Source organism: Aphanomyces astaci (genome assembly GCF_000520075.1).
Source record: "Aphanomyces astaci strain APO3 unplaced genomic scaffold supercont1.47, whole genome shotgun sequence".
NCBI classification, from domain to species: domain Eukaryota; phylum Oomycota; class Saprolegniomycetes; order Saprolegniales; family Verrucalvaceae; genus Aphanomyces; species Aphanomyces astaci.
The window spans coordinates 68,440-89,719 of NW_009798310.1; the positions used below are offsets into that span (position 1 = coordinate 68,440).

The following is a 21,280-nucleotide window of genomic DNA, read 5'->3' on the forward strand; positions in this document are numbered from 1 at the left end:
CTGTCATTCTGAGTGTTTGTTTTATATAAAGTATTTTATTGATGTATTGAAATCATCACAGCGACTTCATTTCGCTGAATTTCCCGCTCGAAGTTGGACCAAATCGGGGGTTTTGACAGTGGCTTTCGAATGGTCCAATCAGAGCGACTAATTTTGAACCCAAGAGAGCGATTTCGATTGTCAAAAATGTCTTAAGAATATAATGAGAAGTCATGTCAACCCTCCTCTAGGTCGCGCACTTATATGACACGGAGGGAGTAACGTGTGCGCGAGAAACATACGTAACGTTAGCTGTTGTCGATGGCTTTGATTAATCGTCTAACGTTAATCTTGGTTGGTTGTCGTACCAGCCGCTGTTCGACCCGTCGCGCTGCCACGTACTGTCTGCGACACATAATTGGCGTATCGTATCGTTTAGGCTTCATGGGGACTCGGAACAATGTCCGACATAACGAGCGGGCATTTTCGCTTTGAAGGAGTTGCATGTCGTAAGCGTTGCCCCCTAAATAGTTCGTAACGTTAAGTTATTGCTACGATTTTGTGGCGTCGGTCGACATGGATAGATTTGATTGTTCGACATAAGTTAACAGCCGTAGTTAACTACCGTAGGTAGGCAAGACAAGTTACCCAAAACAAGGGTACTTTACCTCACTGGGCTTTGAATGTGTGTGTGATAGCCGTTCAAAGCACCCGACATGGATTTTTATTCGCAGCAACTCGCCATTCGCGCTCATTTGCGGCTGTCATCGACGTGTGATGGCAAAATGCAATCTGTCGACATCGAGTTACTGGGGTTACTCGCTGTACTCAATGATTGTAAATATACCCACCAACTACCCCAATGCTCGATGACTTGAGATCACCAAGGAATTCCTAGGGATTGGTTTCTGGGGGGGTTGTGTTACTGTTCTGCGGTAGCAAATGTCAACATCGGCGAATCCACATTACCGGTACTGTAACGGAATTACGCACCTTGTCGTCCAAACTGCTTTCGTTTAACGTAAATTGATTGAACAGCTTCGAGGGTGGTAACTTGGTAACTTCTGTGTAGCAGCCACTTCTTGTATCAAACTCCAACTGAAATACAATTCTGTTCGAACTTGACAAAGCTGTGCGAGCGTATGCAGAATAACGGCCATTCAAGTTGAAAAGTGTACAGCCAGTCGCCATATCGCTGTATATAATATATAGGACAATCCGCTGGTTTTAATCGTCCGTGTCGATGCCTCTAGGACTTTGGAGTTTTTCTTCGTTCGCGAACTCATCCCGAGCGTCCAGTCTACCATTACCACTTCGAAGTACTACACCTTTTTGCAATTAAGTTGGACGAATACCCGATGTATTTGGTGCCCGTTTAATTTGGCACACCGCGGACGTGTGCCCGATATAATGGCCATGTGACCGATGAATATGGCAATCAAAAGTCAATTCAATATACAAATGGTCGTTAAACGACACATGCAGCATCGCTGATGTGACATCACATACCAACACCCATGTTGCCCATGGCCTCCGCGCGTCCATCGAGGGTGCGTATCTTGACTGTGAGGTAAATCGAAAAATGAGCTCTGTGCGCGACAGATTCAAGTTTTGGACGGAGTTGGAAGTATGGACGAAACGTTGGAGTATACGGGGAATACTTCAATTGACATCATTACGGGAGTTCGTGGGGGTGAGCTACGTCCATGCTGTGCGTTCCTTGGTGATTTGAATTATTAGCATTCAAGTGTTGGAGGAAAGCAATGCGCGCATCATGAACTTAAACTATACCTGGTACTTTATTGAAGTAAAAGTTTCGAATTCTTGCCTTGGAGTGTTTTCCTCCGAACTTCAACCATGATGTTGTTTCCCAACAAAACTGATTTGCATGAAATATAATTATAGTATTTGAGTTATTCCATTTTCATCGGTCATACGACACAATTCATCGGGCAGATGGCTAATTGCTTGGGCACATGGCCAATTAATTATATCGGGCACACCGCCAAATATATCGGGCATTCGTCCAACTTAACTGCAAAATGGTGTAATATTAGGGAAACCATCGATTCTCATTGGGCTTACTGTATATTTAGATTCAGCATAGAAATCTCATACACGCTCTACTTCGCAACCGACGTTGCTACAATAGGAAGATTGTTACAGTTGCAACGTCCCCTCAATTTCTGTACTGAACCGCATCATTGACGAGCGCAAAATATAGACATACTGTACGTATTTGTAAATTAGTACTGTAATACTCTGCGACGTGGTACAATGTTAGAACCAGAAATAATTGGATTGAATTTCATTGACAACTATATTGGTTTTGTGGTTGGTTTGAACAACGTTACCATGTACGGTATTAGTAGTAGGAAGATAAGACATATCGTGGCTTTGCTTCCTCCCGCTGCAAATCAGTGGGGCGAGTTTCGCTGTAACCACGAGACCACGAACTCTCCAGTTCGAAGAGAGCATGCCTTTCGTGTCAGTAGATATCCAAGAATTCTTCTGGCTACACCATAATACCGTAGTATTTGCTTACCTGTGGTCATTCAAAATGCCTGATATTCGTTCTGTGCCCCGACTTAATTGGTTCAAATCGTTGTTTACGCATAGTCATAAAACTACTTTAGATGCAAAATTTATTTAAATGTCTACAATATATACAATCAATGTGTTTAAACTTGCATATTTGATGTACAAAATGTACGTGACCACATGTGAACTCGAAGTTCAACTCATCGACAACAACTTCATTTTGCAATTTATACAGTACCTACCGATGACAATTGCCCCAACAACGCCCGATAAGAAGTTCAAGTGCCCTCCACTCCACCCCGTAAAGGAGCGAGCATTGGTGCAGCGGGGCTTAACTGCTTTGGAAGACGCCGTCGCAATCTCTCAACTCGACGGGGGGCGAGTCGTGTGGACTGTGCATTCCCGAGTAAAAGGCGTGACTATTTATGCAGGCCACGGCGTAGGGCACTTCCACTCGATGTTTATGGCTACAACACAAGTGCACAGCACGCTAAGTGAAGTGGCTGACCTCTTTCGAGCGCACGAGAGCTTGACGAGTATGGACACGGACGACGTTGTAGACTCGGCGGCGCTGTATCACCTGGCGTTACCGACTCCCAACCACCCCCGCAACTACGTCGGAGTTCAGTGGCAGGCACTGGCGCCAGCCGTCCCCATGGTTCGGAAGCGAGACGTTTGTATGGTCGAGTTCCAAGACGACTTTGAAATCAACGGCGTGCATGGGTGGGCGCGAGCGGCAACGTCGGTCGACGTGGAGGCTTGCCCCAACCTCGAGCCCAGCCAAGGCCTTGTGCGCATGCACATGGCTCAGTTCGCCCATATATTTCAAGAGTCAGCTACCCAACCAGGGTACCTCCATGCGTCCCTGTTGTTTCAAGCCGACTTTGGGGGCCGCCTCCCCGAATGGGTCTGTGACAGGTTGATTCTGAAACGCGTGCGCACGCTAGGTTCCCTCGATGGCCAATTGCACCGCCACCGACTCGGCAGGACACACTTTTTACTGCCCCATCAACTCGACCCACTCAGTCAATCGCATATTTGCTCGACTTGTTGTCGTCGGTTTGGCCGGCTCTCCAAGAAATTCCACTGCCTCAAATGTGGCCACGTTGTGTGCCATCGGTGCCAGCAACCGTGGCGGTTGGGTCGGGATCGACGCTGTCAAGTACACGTGTGCCATGGTTGCTCGTTGGAGCCAACCAACCCCAGCTTCCACAACGGCGGCAGACTCGGAAGTATTACTACGAACCCAGCGTTTCTTATGCGAAACAGCAGTGGCACCACCAGCAGTGTGCAGGATAGCAGCGTAGCCGATCGTTCGACAAGCGAAAGCGGACACAGCCTGGGGATTCAGCTGCTGCAAAGCCCGTTGGATCAGCTGTTGACGAGGCTCCATGGGATGGATAACATTGACAGGCGATGCACTGCAGTGCTTGGCTCGCCTAAACCTTGGGACGAGAATTACGTGCCTGTGGTGCTGTACGAAGCCTGCTAAAACGTTGAATAACGTTATTTTTGCTTCATTTCGTGAACAATATTTTTATTAACGTTAACGTCCTACCGGTAGTATATTACTGGTAATATAATTGTTGACAATATTTAGGTGTTATTTTAGAATGGCCTTGAAAAAATATAAAAATATGAACATTATAGTATAATTTGCTCATTAAATATATATTTTATAATAACGTACCAGTATTAGCTGTAATTACAGAAAAGTCCAAATTGTATACAATTTTCATGGTATTCCACCAATTATCAGCACGCAACGTAATTCGCACAATTGAGCTCATCATATATGCTTTACCTCTTTAAAGTGGTATGCCTGTCAATTGTTGATTTATATTTTTAAACTTTGGTGTTGTACGGCTGCAAGTAAATATATTCCTAGGTTTATTCTGTGATTGGTGCTTTTTCCAATTTGGGCTCAGCGATTGGCTTAGTTTTATACTACGTACTAGTATGTCATACTGTATTGGCATTTTACGTTATGCAGGACTTGCAGATCAATCCATGACTCGAAACTATAAAACGCGTTTAAACGTTTTCGTGAAATTCATTACAGTACCAACGTTACATACAGTACATGTACATGTGTATGGCAGAAAGGTGCAATTTCATTGACTGGCAAATCGACTTTGCTAGTAGTATATGACAAACAAACTCACATGTACCCCCAAAAGCACCGTGAGCTACGCATATGGAGCCACCAAGTGTATAAACATGTTGTCGTTAAATCACCCCTACCTTGTATTTTGCCACCTTTAGTCTCAGGTACAGTACAGTAAACGGCAAACTCGTACGTCAGCGTTTGAGGGCAGCAGCCACAACACCACAAGCCGGCTCTTTGCAATCCCGATCTAACTGTAAGCCTTACAGTGGTTGAATATGGGATGGATGTAGGTCAAGTTCCATTTCGGCATGAAAGAACGCACATACGCCATTACTGTCGGTTCCACTGGCCCTAATACGTCAAGTTCTCGTCTATCGCTGCCGGATACTTGTCCACTGTGTGAAGTTTCTCAAACGTGTTGTTGGTGGTGTTGAAAGCGCAGCTGGACTGTATGTAGTAAGCAATGCCAAGGCAAATGCTGCTACGTACAGCCAGCCTCCAACACCCCACAATAAGCCCACAATAAGTATACTACGTAGTACTACAGTAATACTAGTAGTACTGAAGTCTGTGGATTCAAAAAACGTGTTGTTGCTTTCTGGGTTTACGTTTAAACGTGTCACCACCACCACACAACCTGCGTGCGACATGTTGACCTCATGCCCAGTTTTGGTAGTCACACACTGTCCAATCTGTCAGCCCGTGCGCATCCAACGCACAACCCAACACTGCTACTAGTACTTAGATGCCTGCCAAGCTGCCCCTACCGCGCAAGTTCTTTACATGTCCCGAGCTGGACGTGGACTCTGCTTCGATGCTGGCAGACCACGCTGTGAACGGTCTGAAAACGATGGTCGAGCTCGCTCGGTTCCAAGGCGGCCCCATCACGTGGACACTTGAATCGGACAAGGACGGCATCCAGAACTACTCTGGGTCTGGCACCCATGCACCGGTCGGGGCCGTGCTCACGCTTCACGTGACCAACGTGGAAGGGACGTTGGAGGACGCGGCCTCTCTCATGCAAAGTACCAACCCAGCCGACTATACGGCGTACTGCGCAGCGTTCGCGCCCGATGTCAGCGACAGCGCGACGCTATACACCCTTCGAACGCCGTCCGCTGCCAAGCCGCGAGAGTATGCAGCGGTGAAATGGCAGTGCTTTGAATCACCCACGTCGCTGGTCAAGAGTCGAGATGTGTGCTATGTCGAGGTATTTTATAATTTAGACATTGCATATCAATCGATCCATCGATTGATTGATGGATGGTACGCCACTATCAATTATCGATATATATATATATATTGCATTAGCAAACAATTATTTCTCATCTGCCTCGTCGAATATCGTGAAATCTAATGGCTGATCGTGTCATTTTCGATTGTCTCAATAAATATATTATTTCGAAAGCCTGATGGTGGCTACTGCATTAAGTGTATATATATATATCAAGTGAAAAAAATAGTTCAGTTTGGTTCATGGTGATGCCTTTCATCGACACTTGAAGCTAGGTCTTCACCATATTGATTCTGAAAATGTGCGACAAGGTTCCTTCCAAAACCTGGTTATTTGCTCGTGTGATATATATATATCTATCATTAGCCTCCATTTCGTCAACACACACACCTATCATGTCCCGATATATATATATATATATACATCACGACACTTGAAGTATAACGTCATCGATTTATCGTTTGCAGGCACAACAAGATGTGACACTGCACCACGGCGTCAAAGGCTGGGCGCGGTGCATGCAATCGATTGACTTGCCGTGCTGCCCCAACCTCCAGGACTCTCACGATCTCGTCCGTGGCTGGCTCCACTATGGCGGGTACCTCTTTACCGAGACTACCATTCCCGGCGAAATGCAGATCATCCACGTACAATGCATGGACTTCAAGGGCCACTTGCCCCAATTCCTCGTCAAACTGTCGTCGAAAGCCCGCATGAAGACACTCGCGAGGCTGCATCGGCACTTCGCGCAAGCCGCCGTGTCGTTCTACCGGGCGCCGCTCAAATCTACCCGACGGCGCAAGTGTATGCTGTGTACAGTGGGCCCACAACTCACATGTTCCAAATGTCTGCAGGTACGACAATTGACATGTGTGATGATTGGATGATACGGGGGAGGGGCGTTCGTTCGTATAATGATTGAAGTATATACAGTACTATAACTCTTAACAATACTGGAGTTATGTGAATATTGGATTTTCTTGTGTGCTGTATATATATATATCCTTTAGTTTTGAACGTACGGCTGCTATTATATTGATCAAGTCATCTTGATTGGATGTTTGTTCTGTATGATGTCCCGTTCATTTATATTAATCACTGAAATTATGCTCTATTTCGATGGTGTTCGTGACTTCATTTATTTCCTACTGGAACTAGGATCTATGACGACTATATATATATAGAATTCGCCATGTTTCGGGACTATACGTGACCATGGGTGAATTTCATTATTTATACATTATTATATGTGTAGGGAGTGTGCATGAACTGCAACAAATACTGGAAGATGACGACCCCCGAAGGCCGAAAGACCCGCGTGTGCTACGCGTGCTCGTCGGCGCAAGCTACGGGGTTTCGAGGCGCCAAAAGTGATGTGCTCGTGGACGATTCGCTGTTTGATTCCATGAGTGGCAGCGATCATTTGGGTACAAATATATATATATATATATATATATAATGTAATTGTTGTTGTTGTAGTGGCATCTCTTACAGAACTAGGCCTGGACCGAGATGGCAGCGTGGGGTTGGATAAGGACGGCACCATCCGATTTCTGGCCCCAAGAGGGTTCACGTCTCCGTTTGATTTGGAGGGTCGGCAGTCGTACCATAGCGCAGGCAGCCACCATTCCAAAGCATGAACGGTCGAAAGAACAAGGAATTTTGTTGGTTGAGAAATATACTAACTATTAATAGTAAATGTAGTAATGGTTGGATAATTGAGTGGTATGGACGTACTAATAACTACACCATTTTTCGTTTAAGTTCAGGATAATTCTGGTATATTTCGTCCAGCGCACAACTGATTATGTGCGTTACAGTATGTATGTTCGCCAAGTATTCAATGTATTTCGTCCAGACCCTACTTAGTAGGATTATATTTCGACTAATGCGCGGTATATGTCACCCCCAGGCGGTATATCTGACATACGAAGTGTTGAATATATTTCAAATGTTGTTCCTTCCATCTATTTTGATAAATCGACGCAGTAATCGACGGAACGAAGCAGCCAATGAAATTTTCGAAAAAAACCTTTCGACCAATCAAATTACAGGCGTATCCGGTGCATTGCCAAACTTCTCCATTTCACAAAGAGCTCAACGTTGTATGTATCGGACAGGAGTCACAGTGAGTATATTTAAAATGACGCTCGACGAATTCAGGTGGATTTCACGTCGTTCGTCGAATCTACCGAAAATACCAAATTTAACTCGAAAGCACAATAACCTTATCTATATTTAGACAAGTATTCACCACCTGTGATTTACTTGATTTGCTTCAAAAATCGATATACTGTAGATGGAACATCATTTGAAATATATTGAACAACGCCTGGGGTGACATATACCGGACATTAGTCGAAATACTTCGAAGTATAATGCAACGAAGTAGGGTATGGACGAAATATATCGAATGCTTGGCGAACATAACGCACATAATCCGTTGCGCGTTGGACGAAATATACCAGGAATAACCTGAACTTAAACGAAAAATGGTGTAACGTATGGTTGGTGGAAACGTGTGGAGAGTGGCTGTTAGCTGTATTGCGGCCGCTTTGGACTCTTGTGTTCTAGTACAGTAGTTTGGGACGGCCGCCGCTGTTGGTATACGTATAGGCACAGTTCCGTGCCAACACAGTTCCGTGCCACGGCTTTGATAGGTCAATTCGGTCGATATTTGACCTATTATAGCCAATAGAACGCGTCTTTGAAATTCTGATACTCGAGGCAGGATTTTTGCATCCGAAATGGCACGGATTTGTTTTCAGCCTAAGTTATCGAGATTTTGAATATTCAAGGCCATTTTACTTCCAAACTAATGCGAAATTCGATACAATTTCAAGTCACACAATCTGCATTTTTCCTCGTGATTACAAAACACTATTGTAATAGCAAATTGGACGTCAGGAAGATCACCAACTGAGACCCTCTATACGTATAAATGTGGCACGGAACTCGGCCCTTACGTATACATGAAGAGTTGCCACATTTATGACTACTCGTCACTAAATGTGTTGCTATTAATGCTAATAGTAGTAATATTAATAGTAAGAAATACGCTAGTACTACTACTACTACTACTACCTATTAATCGTAATTCCTGTACAGTAATACTTCGAAGTAGTTAGTTCATGGGAAGAAAATTTGTCCACCTTCATGGAGCGACAGCATATTCCACTGTCACAGCACCAGTGTTGAATGCTACTATTCGTATAGTACGTAGTAAGTTTTACGTATATTAATACTACTTACTCTGAAAACTTCCCATCCGAGCGGGTGCATAGTGTACCTGAAATAGCAAATGTCTAGTACAACTACAACCACTACTCCATTTCCTACATGGTAATATAACTAATGTTAGTAGGGATGCTCTTCATCTTTCTAATACAGTATATAGTTTGTTGGAGAATCAGGGCGGCGGCGTTCTTCATTATTGGTTTGAAATATAATAGTATGTAGTAAGCTGATTACTAGTACTACATACACACACACACGAGCTTTTCCATCAAGCAGCGTGCGACACGGGCGTGGGGACTCCTTCCAGTTTCATGTGCTTGAGTTGTCTGTACAAGTCGATGAGTTGGGCTTTGGACACGGTCGAGTTGTTGTCGGCGCTTCGTTGGTCGTCCGTGATTGGTCGTTGCCCATAAGGGCCTCCAGCCACCAATCCTGGGTCCATCCAATTCTTAAACTGGGGGGTACTCGTATACTGGTGATACATGGGCTGGTGATGTTGATGGTTATGGGGGTCGTTTAGAAACACTGGCAAATCTCGACTCGATGGTACGTCGTCCCACGGGTTGTAGTGGTTGTGAAGTCCTTGTTGGGTCGGAGGAGGGGCATTCTGGTGGCAGTTGTAGGTCGTTGATTTCGAAGTATACGCCGATTGTTTCTGCATCTGGCGAAGCGGCGACGTCGGGGGCTCCACCTTCATTGAAAAGTGATGGGAATGTTGCTGTAGTTGTTCTTGGTATTGAGGGAGATACAAGGGCTGATGGGGCTGCTTTAGGGGGAGTCTAGCCGATGGAGCGTCAAGTGGATGATGAGACTGCTGAGGCTGGTGGACGTGGCTCTTGCGCGCTGTTCGTCTCGCCGGTTCGGAGCGCATGTCCGACACGTACTTCGGATGCAGCATGGACGCGCCGCCTTCGTCCTCCGAGTCGTCCAAGGTCATGGGCGGCCCCGCCGAGCACTTGAAGCACACCCGAACAAGCCGTGTGATATGCCGGGTATCGGTGATTTCCCACTTTTTATTGCAATGGCGACACACCACCTACGCATATATATATATATTGTTCATTCGATTCGAAATTGCAGTGGGATGCTCAATCACCAAATCAGCAGAGAAGCGATTGACCAATCAAAACACAAAACATGAATCAACTAGCCAATCAAATCCACTCTTCGAATAATTCAAGATCGAATTAGTGTGTGATCGAAATTAGTGTGATACTGGACGATCTTACAAAGAATCGATCGATAGATTTGGCAAAGAATCAGCACAAAAGTCCAAATATTGGGTAAAAGAAAGACAATATATAGTTGTGTTTAGTTAACACAGGAGCGACGGGCCGAAGATATCGACACACAACCCAATAAAGGGACAGAAGAATTGGCAGAAATATTTAGCCAATCAGATTGCAGGAAAACAACCATCAGCCATCCACAGCGCCAAGTCGTGTGTGACGTCAATTAGTGTGTATCGGGTTCAAAACCGCTGAATGTTTATACATACAAAATTCAGTACAATAAATCGATCGATGGATTTGGCACATTAGCACAAAAGTCCAAATAATCTTGGCTGAATGAAACACAATATATATATATATTGTGCTGCATTTTCACTACGAATGTGCCACGTTGTTGGAATATCACCGACCACCTCGAGCAAAGACAGATATGATTAGCTCAAAGTAATGTGAAGGGTGAATAATATATACTGTTTGGATATCAAACGATGGTATAAAAATATGGTGTCATCCGTCGTCAAGAAAACTCTAAAAAACTATTGTTTGATATGACATTTCGCAGGTCCAGCGATCATTCAGTGAACCCACCGCGGGAGGGTCAAGTTGGAGCAAAACACGCAATACATATATATATATATAAAAGTACTGTCCACACACAAACACACCCATAATATATATCCTTGTACCTCGCCACATCGGCGGCAATTTTGCCGTATCGAGAGTGCATTAAACACATGCTGGCAGAGATAGCACTTGCGCCGACTGGATGGCGGCACCAGCTCGTGGACATCGAGAAGAGCTTCGTTCGCCAGACGTATAGCCCTGAAGTATGCATCATAAGCGAGGACAGATCGCGCGCGGCGCTTAATGCCGATGCGCTGAATCCACGTCGGGATGAAGCCGCGGAGGTTGGTATTCCACAGCTGCGCTACACGGAGGTAGCCGGGTTTGCCAACAACTTGCTGGAACACGACGCCAGAGTTCTCGTACGTTGCTCGGACGATGCCCATAGCTTGGCGAAGTTCGGGGACCCACGGCAGCTCCACCGAGTGCATCACGCGGGCCCACCCTCGGACTCCATTGATTGAAAACTCATCCCGACACTACAACACACGAGATGATATATATATATAGGTGGGAATAGAAAAATAGAATATACTCATCCCGGTACTAAAACATGTGATTGGAGAGATGTATATAAATATATATATATATGGGTGGTGAATTATATATATATAAATATATGGGTGGTCAATTATGTATATATCTGCATTCAACGATGTTGGGGAATATATGGACGGCAACATAGAATTTAATCCTAGCACTATTGACAACTACAAGCCCTGTAGATATATATATACAGTATATATATACGATGATATATATGAGTAAAAATGTGCCCACTCACTGTAGAGATAGCAAACATACACGCAATAGAATACTAGGCTGATAAGTGGACCAAGATGCTCGGTAGCCAGCCAACGCACTTGTCCAGTTCAAATATATATCTCGAACAGTCATCACAATAGCCAACAATTCTTCTTTAATATATATATATATATATCCAAGTTGATTATAGAATAGTAGTTCCAGTGAAATTTATACATATAAATATATAAATCGACAGGCATATGACAAGAGGAAACCAATGGTTCAATCCTTCTAGAAAAAGTAAAAACCCGATACTTTATCGAAGGGATAGTATATATAAAGGCCACACCTCCACAAAGGTAAAATCGCGATTGCGAACTGCCATGGGGGTCTCCAGCGTGAGCCACTTCAAGCCAATGTAATTGTGTGGATGCTCTGCGGTGGGAGGCGCGAGGGTCTTGAGCACAGCGCAGTCAATCACGTCCTTGTTGTATCGGGAGATGTACGCGTGGTAGGTTTCGGGGGTGTCGGCGACGTGGAGCGCCGCCGCTTCGTCCAGCGAGCCTTCGATCTCGGCCACACTCATAAACACCGTCAGGTCAGTGTTCCCAATGTCCGAACCCCAGTAGATCTGCAGCCCGTTCGATTCCGTGTTCAGCGTCCATTCTATCGGTCCCCCCGTCATCTGCGTGTCGCGCACAAGGGTGGTCAGCGCGCGCAGGCCGGTTTCGATCCACGCCGATTCCTCTTGCGGCGTCGTCTGAGGATAAGCAAAGAAGTTGGGCGGCAGTGGATGCTTGAGTCCCGTCATGGACATCTTGCCGCGGCTAAGGCTGCCACTGCTACTGCTGCTGCTGCTGGCGGTGGTCCGACGATTCAGCGCCTTCATCCACCGACTGTCCACCTGACAACGACGGAGATAATTGCCAAGTGGTGACTGCGTAATATTATTGATGTCCAAACACCAGCAATTGGAATGTGGATAATTACACACATTCTAGCCAATGGGTGACTTTTTTCACTACGACGATGATATTCATGATATAATGTCAAGTTTGTCTTTACAAAGAAGGGAAAATGGTACATATTCCGTAACACGACCACAGCCATTTGTTGATATAATCCAACAGAATCAAGATAGTTATTGTGAGTCATGTGCACTGCCCCCAAGGCCACCAAGTCGTCTGTTTAATCAACTTTAGCATAGATTATAAAACGGTATACGAATCGTTAGCTCAAACCCTGGAAACAATCACTTCACAGTAGAATCTGCGGGGGAGGAAGAGTCGGCAACGGGTCAATCAGTGCATACATAGTTATACTACTAACGTTAGTACTTTGTTATTGTTATTACGCTGTAAAGTTAAAATCGCTCAGCGGGCACTTAATGGCCTCGGCCGCGTACTAGCTGCTTTGGCAGCTAGCGGACTTAACTACTACTAACGTTAGTACTAGTATTGAACAGCTTGTGCCTACCAGTACCGAAATGATATTGGAGAGGGGCTTCGACAGATCACAGTGACCTCTACATGGCTAGATAAGATGTTAGATCACCGCGATAAGTGGTTCTACTTATATCAGTTAGGTATCCAATACCTTTCAAATTCTAAATGTTCAAGAGGGGCACTTTGGTCTGCCGGGATCGGGCTTATCCGCGTAGTTAAGTCAGTCCGTTAAGTCACTTTTAGTTTTGCCCCCACCCCCTGACCATGCAAGTGTCCCTCGTACTCTCGCCCCCCTTCCTCAAGTGCTGCTCCTTCCTCGTCGTCTTGATACTCTATCTTGTCAAATCCGTTCCAATTAGGACTTCCGAGTGGAATCGAATGACTGTGACAAATGTCTTTGTCAATCAAAGTGCACTCACGAGCGAGAAACTTCAACCAATTATCGACTAGTATGGCTTGGCCCAACGCTTTGGCCCAAGGAAAATGTTCATCTTCAATTTTATATACCATACATTGAATAAGCTTAAAATATAACCCACATTGATTCTCGAATCAGCTGCCACGTCCGTATTTAGGCTAAAAGGACAATACTATTAAGGGCCTGTTCCAAGTTGATATTTTTAGCAAAATGAAAAATTGGTTCCAAGTACAGTTTCCTACTTTTTTACCTCTTTTTGTGCGACTTTTTACGCAACTCAGTATATCAAAAGTAGAAAAGAGGTCCTTGACGTCTTTTTCTAAATCGTGAAAAAAAAAGAAGAGGTAAATCGATTTTGATTGGCTCATGCTATTTCTGAAATCTACTTGGAACTTCCCCTAATAGTGTCTACCTTTCTGGTGTCCTATTCGAAGCTGGTTACAATAAAAATACAGAGTAGTACTCCGTTTGCAAAATAATACTACTCACTATCGATCGTACAAACTGCTAGATATACCACTGGGCAATTATTTCAGGTCGAGAAAAATAGAAAATACAAGCGCCTTTTTAGCGTGTACAACTTCTTCCAAAAATCTACAACGTCTGGCAAGAATATACATCTGCAACCATGCATACAAGGGTTCTTACTGTTAAACTCTTTGATCAGTTTGATCGGTATGTCAACCTGTTGTTACCCACAGGTACGTAGGGGTTATATGGTCCAGGTTTTACTATAAAACATTTTTACATTGTGGGTTCAACCTAAACTTTGACCACGTTAAAGCTCAACTTTATACGTTTTATTTCTGCCAAGGTGGGTTAAAGTAATACGAATACAAGTTTAATACTCTGAGTACTATTAATACTCCGGCCGGAGTAACATCATGTATCCTTCATGGCCAAAATCTACTGGCCTACATTGGCCCTATACAAAATATCACTTGGTTTAAAGTCTATTACTCGACCAATTATTCGACGAGATCTGTCGAAACTACGTCTCGTTTTACTTAAAATTTGAGAAATGACGATGAAATAGCAGCCAGACGGTTTGTGAAATGTTGGAAGTTTCTAGGTGTATTGGCAATGGTTGGGGTTCTCTTAAGTGCGAGTCAATGTTGTGAAAGGTCACCATGTAATCTGACCAAATTTACTGGTCGTCCATGAATTAACGTTCTAAAGTTAACGTTATCGGAGTGTAAGTCCAACGTTGTGATTGTGGTGGTGTACGGCGTACTAGTTACTACACTTCTATGCGGCTTTTTTTCACGATATTTCGCTTACCTTGCAGTATATTTCACCTGACCACCAATATATTTTGGCTACCTCCATTTAATTTCGTGGCAACCTCAAACTTCACGTTTATATTTCACCTACCGTAGCTAGCGGTATAATTCAACTAACTACTATTAATAGTAACTACTTGGTACCAGGTACTACGTAACGTTAGTATCGTTTTCTGTCAATATGTTTCACCCAGCAGGCGATTAATTTTGCCTCAAACCTAACCATAACATGAAAGGTCCGACCAATAGCGGTCATCTACGAATAATACTGGGGTATACTTAATTCAAGATAAAGGCAAGGGCTAAAGCTATTGTATGTGAACAAATACTGCGAGTACATCATGTCTTCAAGCTATCTCTTTATTGACAGGTGACCCGTTATTCTACCATATAGGTAGGACGCATTCTGGTGGTATATCTATCTACCTATGACCTGGGTAACGCTTGCCACTTTTCGGAATGTTGGACTCCATCGCCAGAACTACACAATCCCAACAAGTGACAAGTCGTGATGACAATTTGCCACCGATGCATGTTTCTACAAACAGTTCTTTTTTGTTCAACGACTTCTTGTTAGTACTCTTTGCCTGACAGAAATCGTCAAAGATTACCTCGTTGCTTCGGACAGCAGATCCGCCTTGCATTGAGCGAATAAATCGAGAGGAACTCAATGCACGGCGTATGTGTGCATAAACGATGGTATGCGTAACGATGGCAAGATTGTCGACCAAGCACACAGACTTGGTCGACAAAGACTTATACTGCACTAACGTTAGTTCTACAGGGTAGTACGTAAAGTCGGGTTTCGTGGCTTCGTGACATGTGTAGTGTTCTCGGTGATAAAGACCAGGGATCAAGCCCCCCCACTTTATAATTCCCTGCATTGATACTTTATGATTCTCTATAATATTTGCCTCAGTATTAGGTGTGCTTCGTCAGAGTACCCTAGGCAGGTTCAACTCCGTTGTCGATAGCCTTGGTGTTGTAGTTTGGGTGGGGGGGTTGCCGAACAATTTCGACGCGCTCGTCATCCTTATCGAATGCGGCCTGACGGAAGCTTACTAGGGCCTGGGCCAGCGAAATCGACTACCTTTAGCGAAAATAGCAGGGACAATCAATTCCGCAAAATGAATCGTTGTACCCCCCCCAGTGACGTACACGTCTTTCCCAATAGGGCTTCAAAATTCTTGATTATTGTCAGAGCAACTCCACCTCGTGGGATTTATCGAATGAGATTTATTCGGATAATGTACGGATAAATGTGAGATTTATTGGAGTCTTAGGGATAAATCTCAATTTCCCCCCTTAAACGAAACGGGGTAAACTTGATAATAATTGAAACTTTATATTATCCAACCATATCGGAAGGTGATGACTTTTCAAAATTCAAACACTTCAATCGTTTGGCATTGAAATGGATGACATCATTTCCACTGTGAGAAACTGCTGGAGACGCACTGGCATACTCAGCTCTGACTTGGAGGCGTCCAGCGCTTGAATGCATGCATAAATGGTAGGTCCAGACAGCCTGTAAATACCTATAAGAGTTAATTTACTGTGTGAATTGCATAATTTGCTCAGTTTCGTTTAGGGTGTAGCACTCCACCCACCCACCTTAACGAAGGAAATTCGTTCTGACAAGGTACGCTTGAGGGTCGTTGTGGAGTACATATGTGGAGTGCTGTTGTGCTTGATGTACACCCATAGACAGGTCGTGGATCGTCCACCGACGCACATGGCATGTTCATCTCTGTGAATTCGTAGGAACCCGGTGTTGCCAGGGCCACTACACTGGGGCTCGAAGGAGTTTGTGTTCCGGTGCTTGCGTTAACAGAAAACAACTGCATTAACGTTATTAATACATGTAACGTTAGCAACATCTTCACTGACCCACCAATTCGCACAATCGGAGTTATGATGGATACTACCGTACATACTACTACGTAGTACAGTAGTACGACATACTATCACACCACGCTCTTTTTTCCATTGTACTGACCTTCACATATCTTCGTCATGGTATCTTTAACTATATTGCACTATGCCGGGGCAAGCTGTCCATGTTGTTGGTCAACAAAAAGTATAACTGGCGAAATTGCGGCGAAGTCGTGTGTCGACAATGCCATCACATGTATCGCATCCCCGATCATCAAGTAATGGCGATACCGAATACACGCCGGACTTCATTTTGTAGCTTGGTCAAACCTCCAGGAAGGGGGTCCATGTTTCGACGAGCTAACCCCTCTGCGGCAACTACCGTGACCTTTCAAGTGTGTACTGACTGCTCGTCGACTCCCCTGATGCTGCCCGTAGCAAGGGAAATGGCTACGTTACCATGGATGACGAACTCTCCACGGTCAGATCCACATGGCAGGTGGCACCCCCCAATTTGGACGATCGGCACGCTGTGGTCACGCTCTCGTTTCGAGAATGTGACGCGCACCCCCTGCTCACGACCTTCAGTGACCCCCGCCGTCGTTCCAGCAGTAGTAGTACTAAATACGATCCCACCGACGCGGCGAGTGGTATGCCAGCCTACGAAGACGAGATACCCATCATGATGACGAATTTCGTCACGCTGGAAGAAGGCGAAGACTCGACAGAGCAGCACCACTGACGACGTTTTCAACCGGATCCATCTCGCCCTTCCCAGGCCAGATTGTTCCACAGGCTAGCTACCTTCCCGACTACAAAATCACCTCGACCACCGCATGCCAACTTTAGCCCCAGGCAAGCAAATACAACGACTGCAGGCACCACGAACATCGAGGGAGTCGACGTCGACCACCGCCGATACAGACGACTGAGGAGTTTCAGCTGTCGAGAGTACTGTAGTACTGTAGTTGTACCCAATGAAATACCAACAATTTTTGTCACAGCTAACAGTAAATACCGTACCGATCGAAAGTTAAGCAAAATTCATGCCAATATTGCCCTTGTACCCGAAATTTGGACTTTTGAGCTGATTCGCCAAATCTATCGATCGATTCTTTGTACTGACTTGTCCTATGTCACACTAATTCAGATCACATACTAATTCGATGTTGAAATGGTCGAAGAGAGAGTTTGATTGGCCATTTGATTAGTGTCCTGGGTTTTGATTGGTCGATCCATTGTCTGCCGACTATTGTAAGGGTCTGTCTGGATCGGGCACGGTGAATACAAATCGTAATATAAATATAAAATAGTATTCATTTCGAGAAAGTATTAATAAAACTACTGGCTTATATACAGAGACCAATCAGATTTAAAAATACTTTACATGCTGCGAACCCTTGGAGAATACTGTAGGTACTATTAATTCATAGTAACGTTACTATTAATATACATACTGTAAAATGTGAAGTCAGGCGACCAATAGAGAAACGGTTATGAATAAAACCTACAAGTACTAGTACCAGTATGCGTTAATCTCCATAACATATTATTTCGATTCGTTCAAAGGAACTTTGTATGCTCAGGCCACCTCACCTCTTACTAGGGGTGCATCTCAGCGGTTAGCGATAGCTAACCACTAGCGATGCAGTTAACCCCGGAGATTTACCATCGTATGTACTCACCGGGGGTAGGACGGAGTCCCAGGTTACTGGGCTACTGGAGAAAAGCTGTACTTGAGTACCAGTATGAATTCCCTCATTGAAACAGTATTTCGGGTCAAAACAACAGTGAGACTGTTTTAATGAGGGAATTATTCTCAAAGAAACGGACCTTTTTGTCCAATTAGAATTATTTAATTTAACCCTAATCATTTTGAAGCTATCTTTCTCATTTGGTACTACTGTACTTGGAGTACGTACAGTAAGTACTGCATTTGAACATTCTCTGTTAACGACACGTTGAATGAATGATTATTAGAATCGACTCGCAGTTTTTTTATTGACCAACTGCATTGAGAAAATGGATGAAAACTGATGTATTTCGATCCACTTATGTCATGCCTGATCCAGACAGACCCCTACAATAGGTGCTGCTCATTCGATTTTTGAGCTCCCCACTCCAATTTCGAATCGACAATACCAGGTATGTACAGTATTGTGTCCTCGAATACAGTTTAACGAAATCAAAGGGGACTTTTAGTCTACGGCACAGTCCAAGGTCAGACCAAACCAAGCTACAGTATGGAACTCTAGAACTTCCAAACGAAAGTGTGAATCTAAAATCGACACTCGAAAACAGCTGCCTGTACAGTAGTGGGTTGAGAACGTTACTCGAGATTATAAAGATCACACCAAAGCTCTCACCAAGGCCAATTGGTTGGGAGGTTGGTGTATTTGTAACGGCAAGACATTTGGCAGTCACGGCCTCGACGAATCAACTGCCACGAAGCTTACTCCTATCATCACCTCGTTGTTTGACAGCGGCCACACTTACTGTACCATACTTTGAGCATCTCCACCCCGGCGACACACAAGTCGCTCGCAGGGGTATCTCGGACACCACTTTGGTCTTGTTTGTGCAGTAGATTGACATGGCGTTCCGCAAGTCGACAACCATGTCGTCAACGGCATCGCAGTCATCCCGTCAGCGGCTACCCCCCGACTTCTTCATGTGCCCCGACCTGTCGTCTGCGGCGCAATGGGATTTGGTCCGTCGAAGCCAGCAGGCGCTCGTGGATCTCACACAAAAGACACGCCTTCACGGCGGCCCCATCACGTGGACACTGGATCACGAATCAAACGGCGTGCTGGTGTACCGAGGCAACGATCCGTTTCTGCCGCTGGAGGCCTCCTCGGTGTTGCTTCGAGTGACCGACGTCCGGGGTACGCTGGACGACATGGCCGAGCTCCTGCGCCAGCCAGACGGCGCCGCCACTTATCACAAAGCGCTCACAGTCGACTGTCAAACGTTGTACCGGATACAACCACCGGTCCCGCAGAACACAAGCAGTCTGGTAGTGCAGTGGCGGGGCCTGCAGCCGAGCTCTGTTCATCGTCGGCGGGATGTGTGCATGCTAGAGGTAACGTTTCTGTATTATCTGCCTACATACCTATGGAGGTAGGTAGGTATATGCTTACTAGTAGGCGGGGGAATGTCTATGTAGTACCAAGATGCGTTCAGCATGGATGGCGTCGGGGGCGTCGGTGAATGCGTGCAGTCTATCGACCTCCCCAGTGTATGCCCCGACCTACAGCAACCCCTAGGGTTTGTTCGCGGCTACATCCACTTGGGGGGAACCGTCTGTTTTCCGAGCACCCTACGCCGAGGATGTGTAACTGTGAGCCAGCTATACCAGACCGACTGGAACGGGCTGTTGCCTCCGTGGCTGTCTAGATGGCTCACAAGTGAAACGCCGTTGGTGGCCAAACTCGATGCGCACCTGCACCACGCCCGCCTTGTAAACGCGTTCTTCCGTAGCCACCCCCCCACCCCGCTTCGCCCGTCCGCGTCAGGTCGAGGGGCTTCGCAGTGCGCCGTGTGCACGGGTCGATTCTTCCTATGTGTCCGCACCAAATACACGTGCCACCCGTGCAGCCAAGCTGTGTGCCATCGATGCAGCCGGCGCCTTGTCGTAGACGGATATCACGCCCGAGTATGCGTACCTTGCATGTCCACTGCCATCAACAACCCCGCCCATGCCATCACGGCGGAATCGATCGGCTCTTCTCGACGGCAAAGCAACACCAACGTCCATGGCTCGGGCCGGAATGGTGGTCACTTGTTGTCGAGCCTGGATAGGCGCACTTCGCAGGATGAGGACAACGCTGCTGTTGGGCATATTCATGGGAACCCATCGGTGAACTACATCCACCATCATCATCACCAGCCCCCCCGACCAACGGAGCCACAGCAAGAAGAGCTGGGTCATCATTCGATTATTCGACTGTCGCCACCTCGTCCATCCATCGACATGCCAGGTTGGCAGCAGCAGCCCCCGCGCGGGTCGTGCCTTGTAATCGACGATGACGGCGCAACTACGATTCCGTTCCTCGTGAATACGTTCGATGGCGCCGATCGGGGGTCCAGTGTCGCGGCCCCCCTCCAGACGGGGACGCACTACATGTACGAGCCCAACTCGCATTCGCCGCCCCAGTGGATGCAGTCGTCTATGACATTTCCCGCCCGCCACTCGACGACTGTCATGATGATGATGCACGAAGACGGCAGTGTCGTGGATAGTAGTACTAGTAGTACGACTAGTAGTGTCGACTATCGGTCCAACACGGCCACGGTGGACCATCGCGTGTTTGAAAGCACGAGGGGGTGCATCGACCTCGAATGAAGAAATAGATCAATTGTGTTATGTGGCTATGATGAAATCGAGATTCAAACGAATTGATAGAGTTGAGGCTAGGTTCAAGTATAGATAGTCTCAATCTTCTCGAAGAATCCCAATGCGACAAGTGCGAATGCATGGCCGATTCTCTATGATATTATTAATAACTACAAATAGTATTAATACTGTACAGCGCCACAGCTACAAGCACGATGA

The 21,280-nt window shown here is 45.6% G+C and overlaps 5 protein-coding genes across 6 annotated transcripts; 3 read left to right on the plus strand and 2 right to left on the minus strand.

Moving 5' to 3' along the window:
• Positions 1 to 2,764: 2,764 nt before the first annotated feature.
• H257_13259 (hypothetical protein) lies at positions 2,765 to 4,047 on the plus strand (the record flags this gene model as incomplete). Its single annotated transcript, XM_009840723.1, has 1 exon — positions 2,765 to 4,047. One exon carries the CDS (start codon positions 2,765 to 2,767, stop codon positions 4,010 to 4,012), a length of 1,248 nt encoding a protein of 415 aa, XP_009839025.1. The 3' UTR covers positions 4,013 to 4,047.
• Positions 4,048 to 5,305: 1,258 nt separating this feature from the next.
• H257_13260 lies at positions 5,306 to 7,590 on the plus strand. Of its 2 annotated transcripts, XM_009840725.1 has the most exons (4): positions 5,306 to 5,840; positions 6,332 to 6,718; positions 7,120 to 7,291; positions 7,344 to 7,590. In XM_009840725.1, exons 1-4 carry the CDS (start codon positions 5,376 to 5,378, stop codon positions 7,502 to 7,504), a joined length of 1,185 nt encoding a protein of 394 aa, XP_009839027.1. In that variant the 5' UTR covers positions 5,306 to 5,375; the 3' UTR covers positions 7,505 to 7,590. The 2 variants fall into 2 exon arrangements, with proteins under 2 accessions (XP_009839027.1, XP_009839026.1); XM_009840724.1 differs by having other exon boundaries at positions 6,332 to 7,291.
• A 1,674-nt stretch (positions 7,591 to 9,264) lies between these two features.
• On the minus strand, positions 9,265 to 12,648 carry H257_13261 (hypothetical protein). The gene is made up of 3 exons (XM_009840726.1): positions 12,054 to 12,648; positions 11,020 to 11,436; positions 9,265 to 10,137 (listed from the first exon to the last, which is right to left on the minus strand). Exons 1-3 carry the CDS (start codon positions 12,591 to 12,593, stop codon positions 9,370 to 9,372), a joined length of 1,725 nt encoding a protein of 574 aa, XP_009839028.1. The 5' UTR covers positions 12,594 to 12,648; the 3' UTR covers positions 9,265 to 9,369.
• Positions 12,649 to 17,072: 4,424 nt separating this feature from the next.
• Positions 17,073 to 17,467, plus strand: H257_13262 (hypothetical protein; the record flags this gene model as incomplete). The annotated part of the gene is made up of 2 exons (XM_009840727.1): positions 17,073 to 17,159; positions 17,225 to 17,467. 2 exons carry the CDS (start codon positions 17,073 to 17,075, stop codon positions 17,465 to 17,467), a joined length of 330 nt encoding a protein of 109 aa, XP_009839029.1.
• A 2,620-nt stretch (positions 17,468 to 20,087) lies between these two features.
• H257_13263 (hypothetical protein) lies at positions 20,088 to 21,097 on the minus strand. The gene has a single exon (XM_009840728.1). The coding sequence runs from the start codon at positions 21,026 to 21,028 to the stop codon at positions 20,285 to 20,287; it is 744 nt and encodes a 247-aa protein (XP_009839030.1). The 5' UTR covers positions 21,029 to 21,097; the 3' UTR covers positions 20,088 to 20,284.
• Between the last annotated feature and the right edge of the window lie 183 nt (positions 21,098 to 21,280).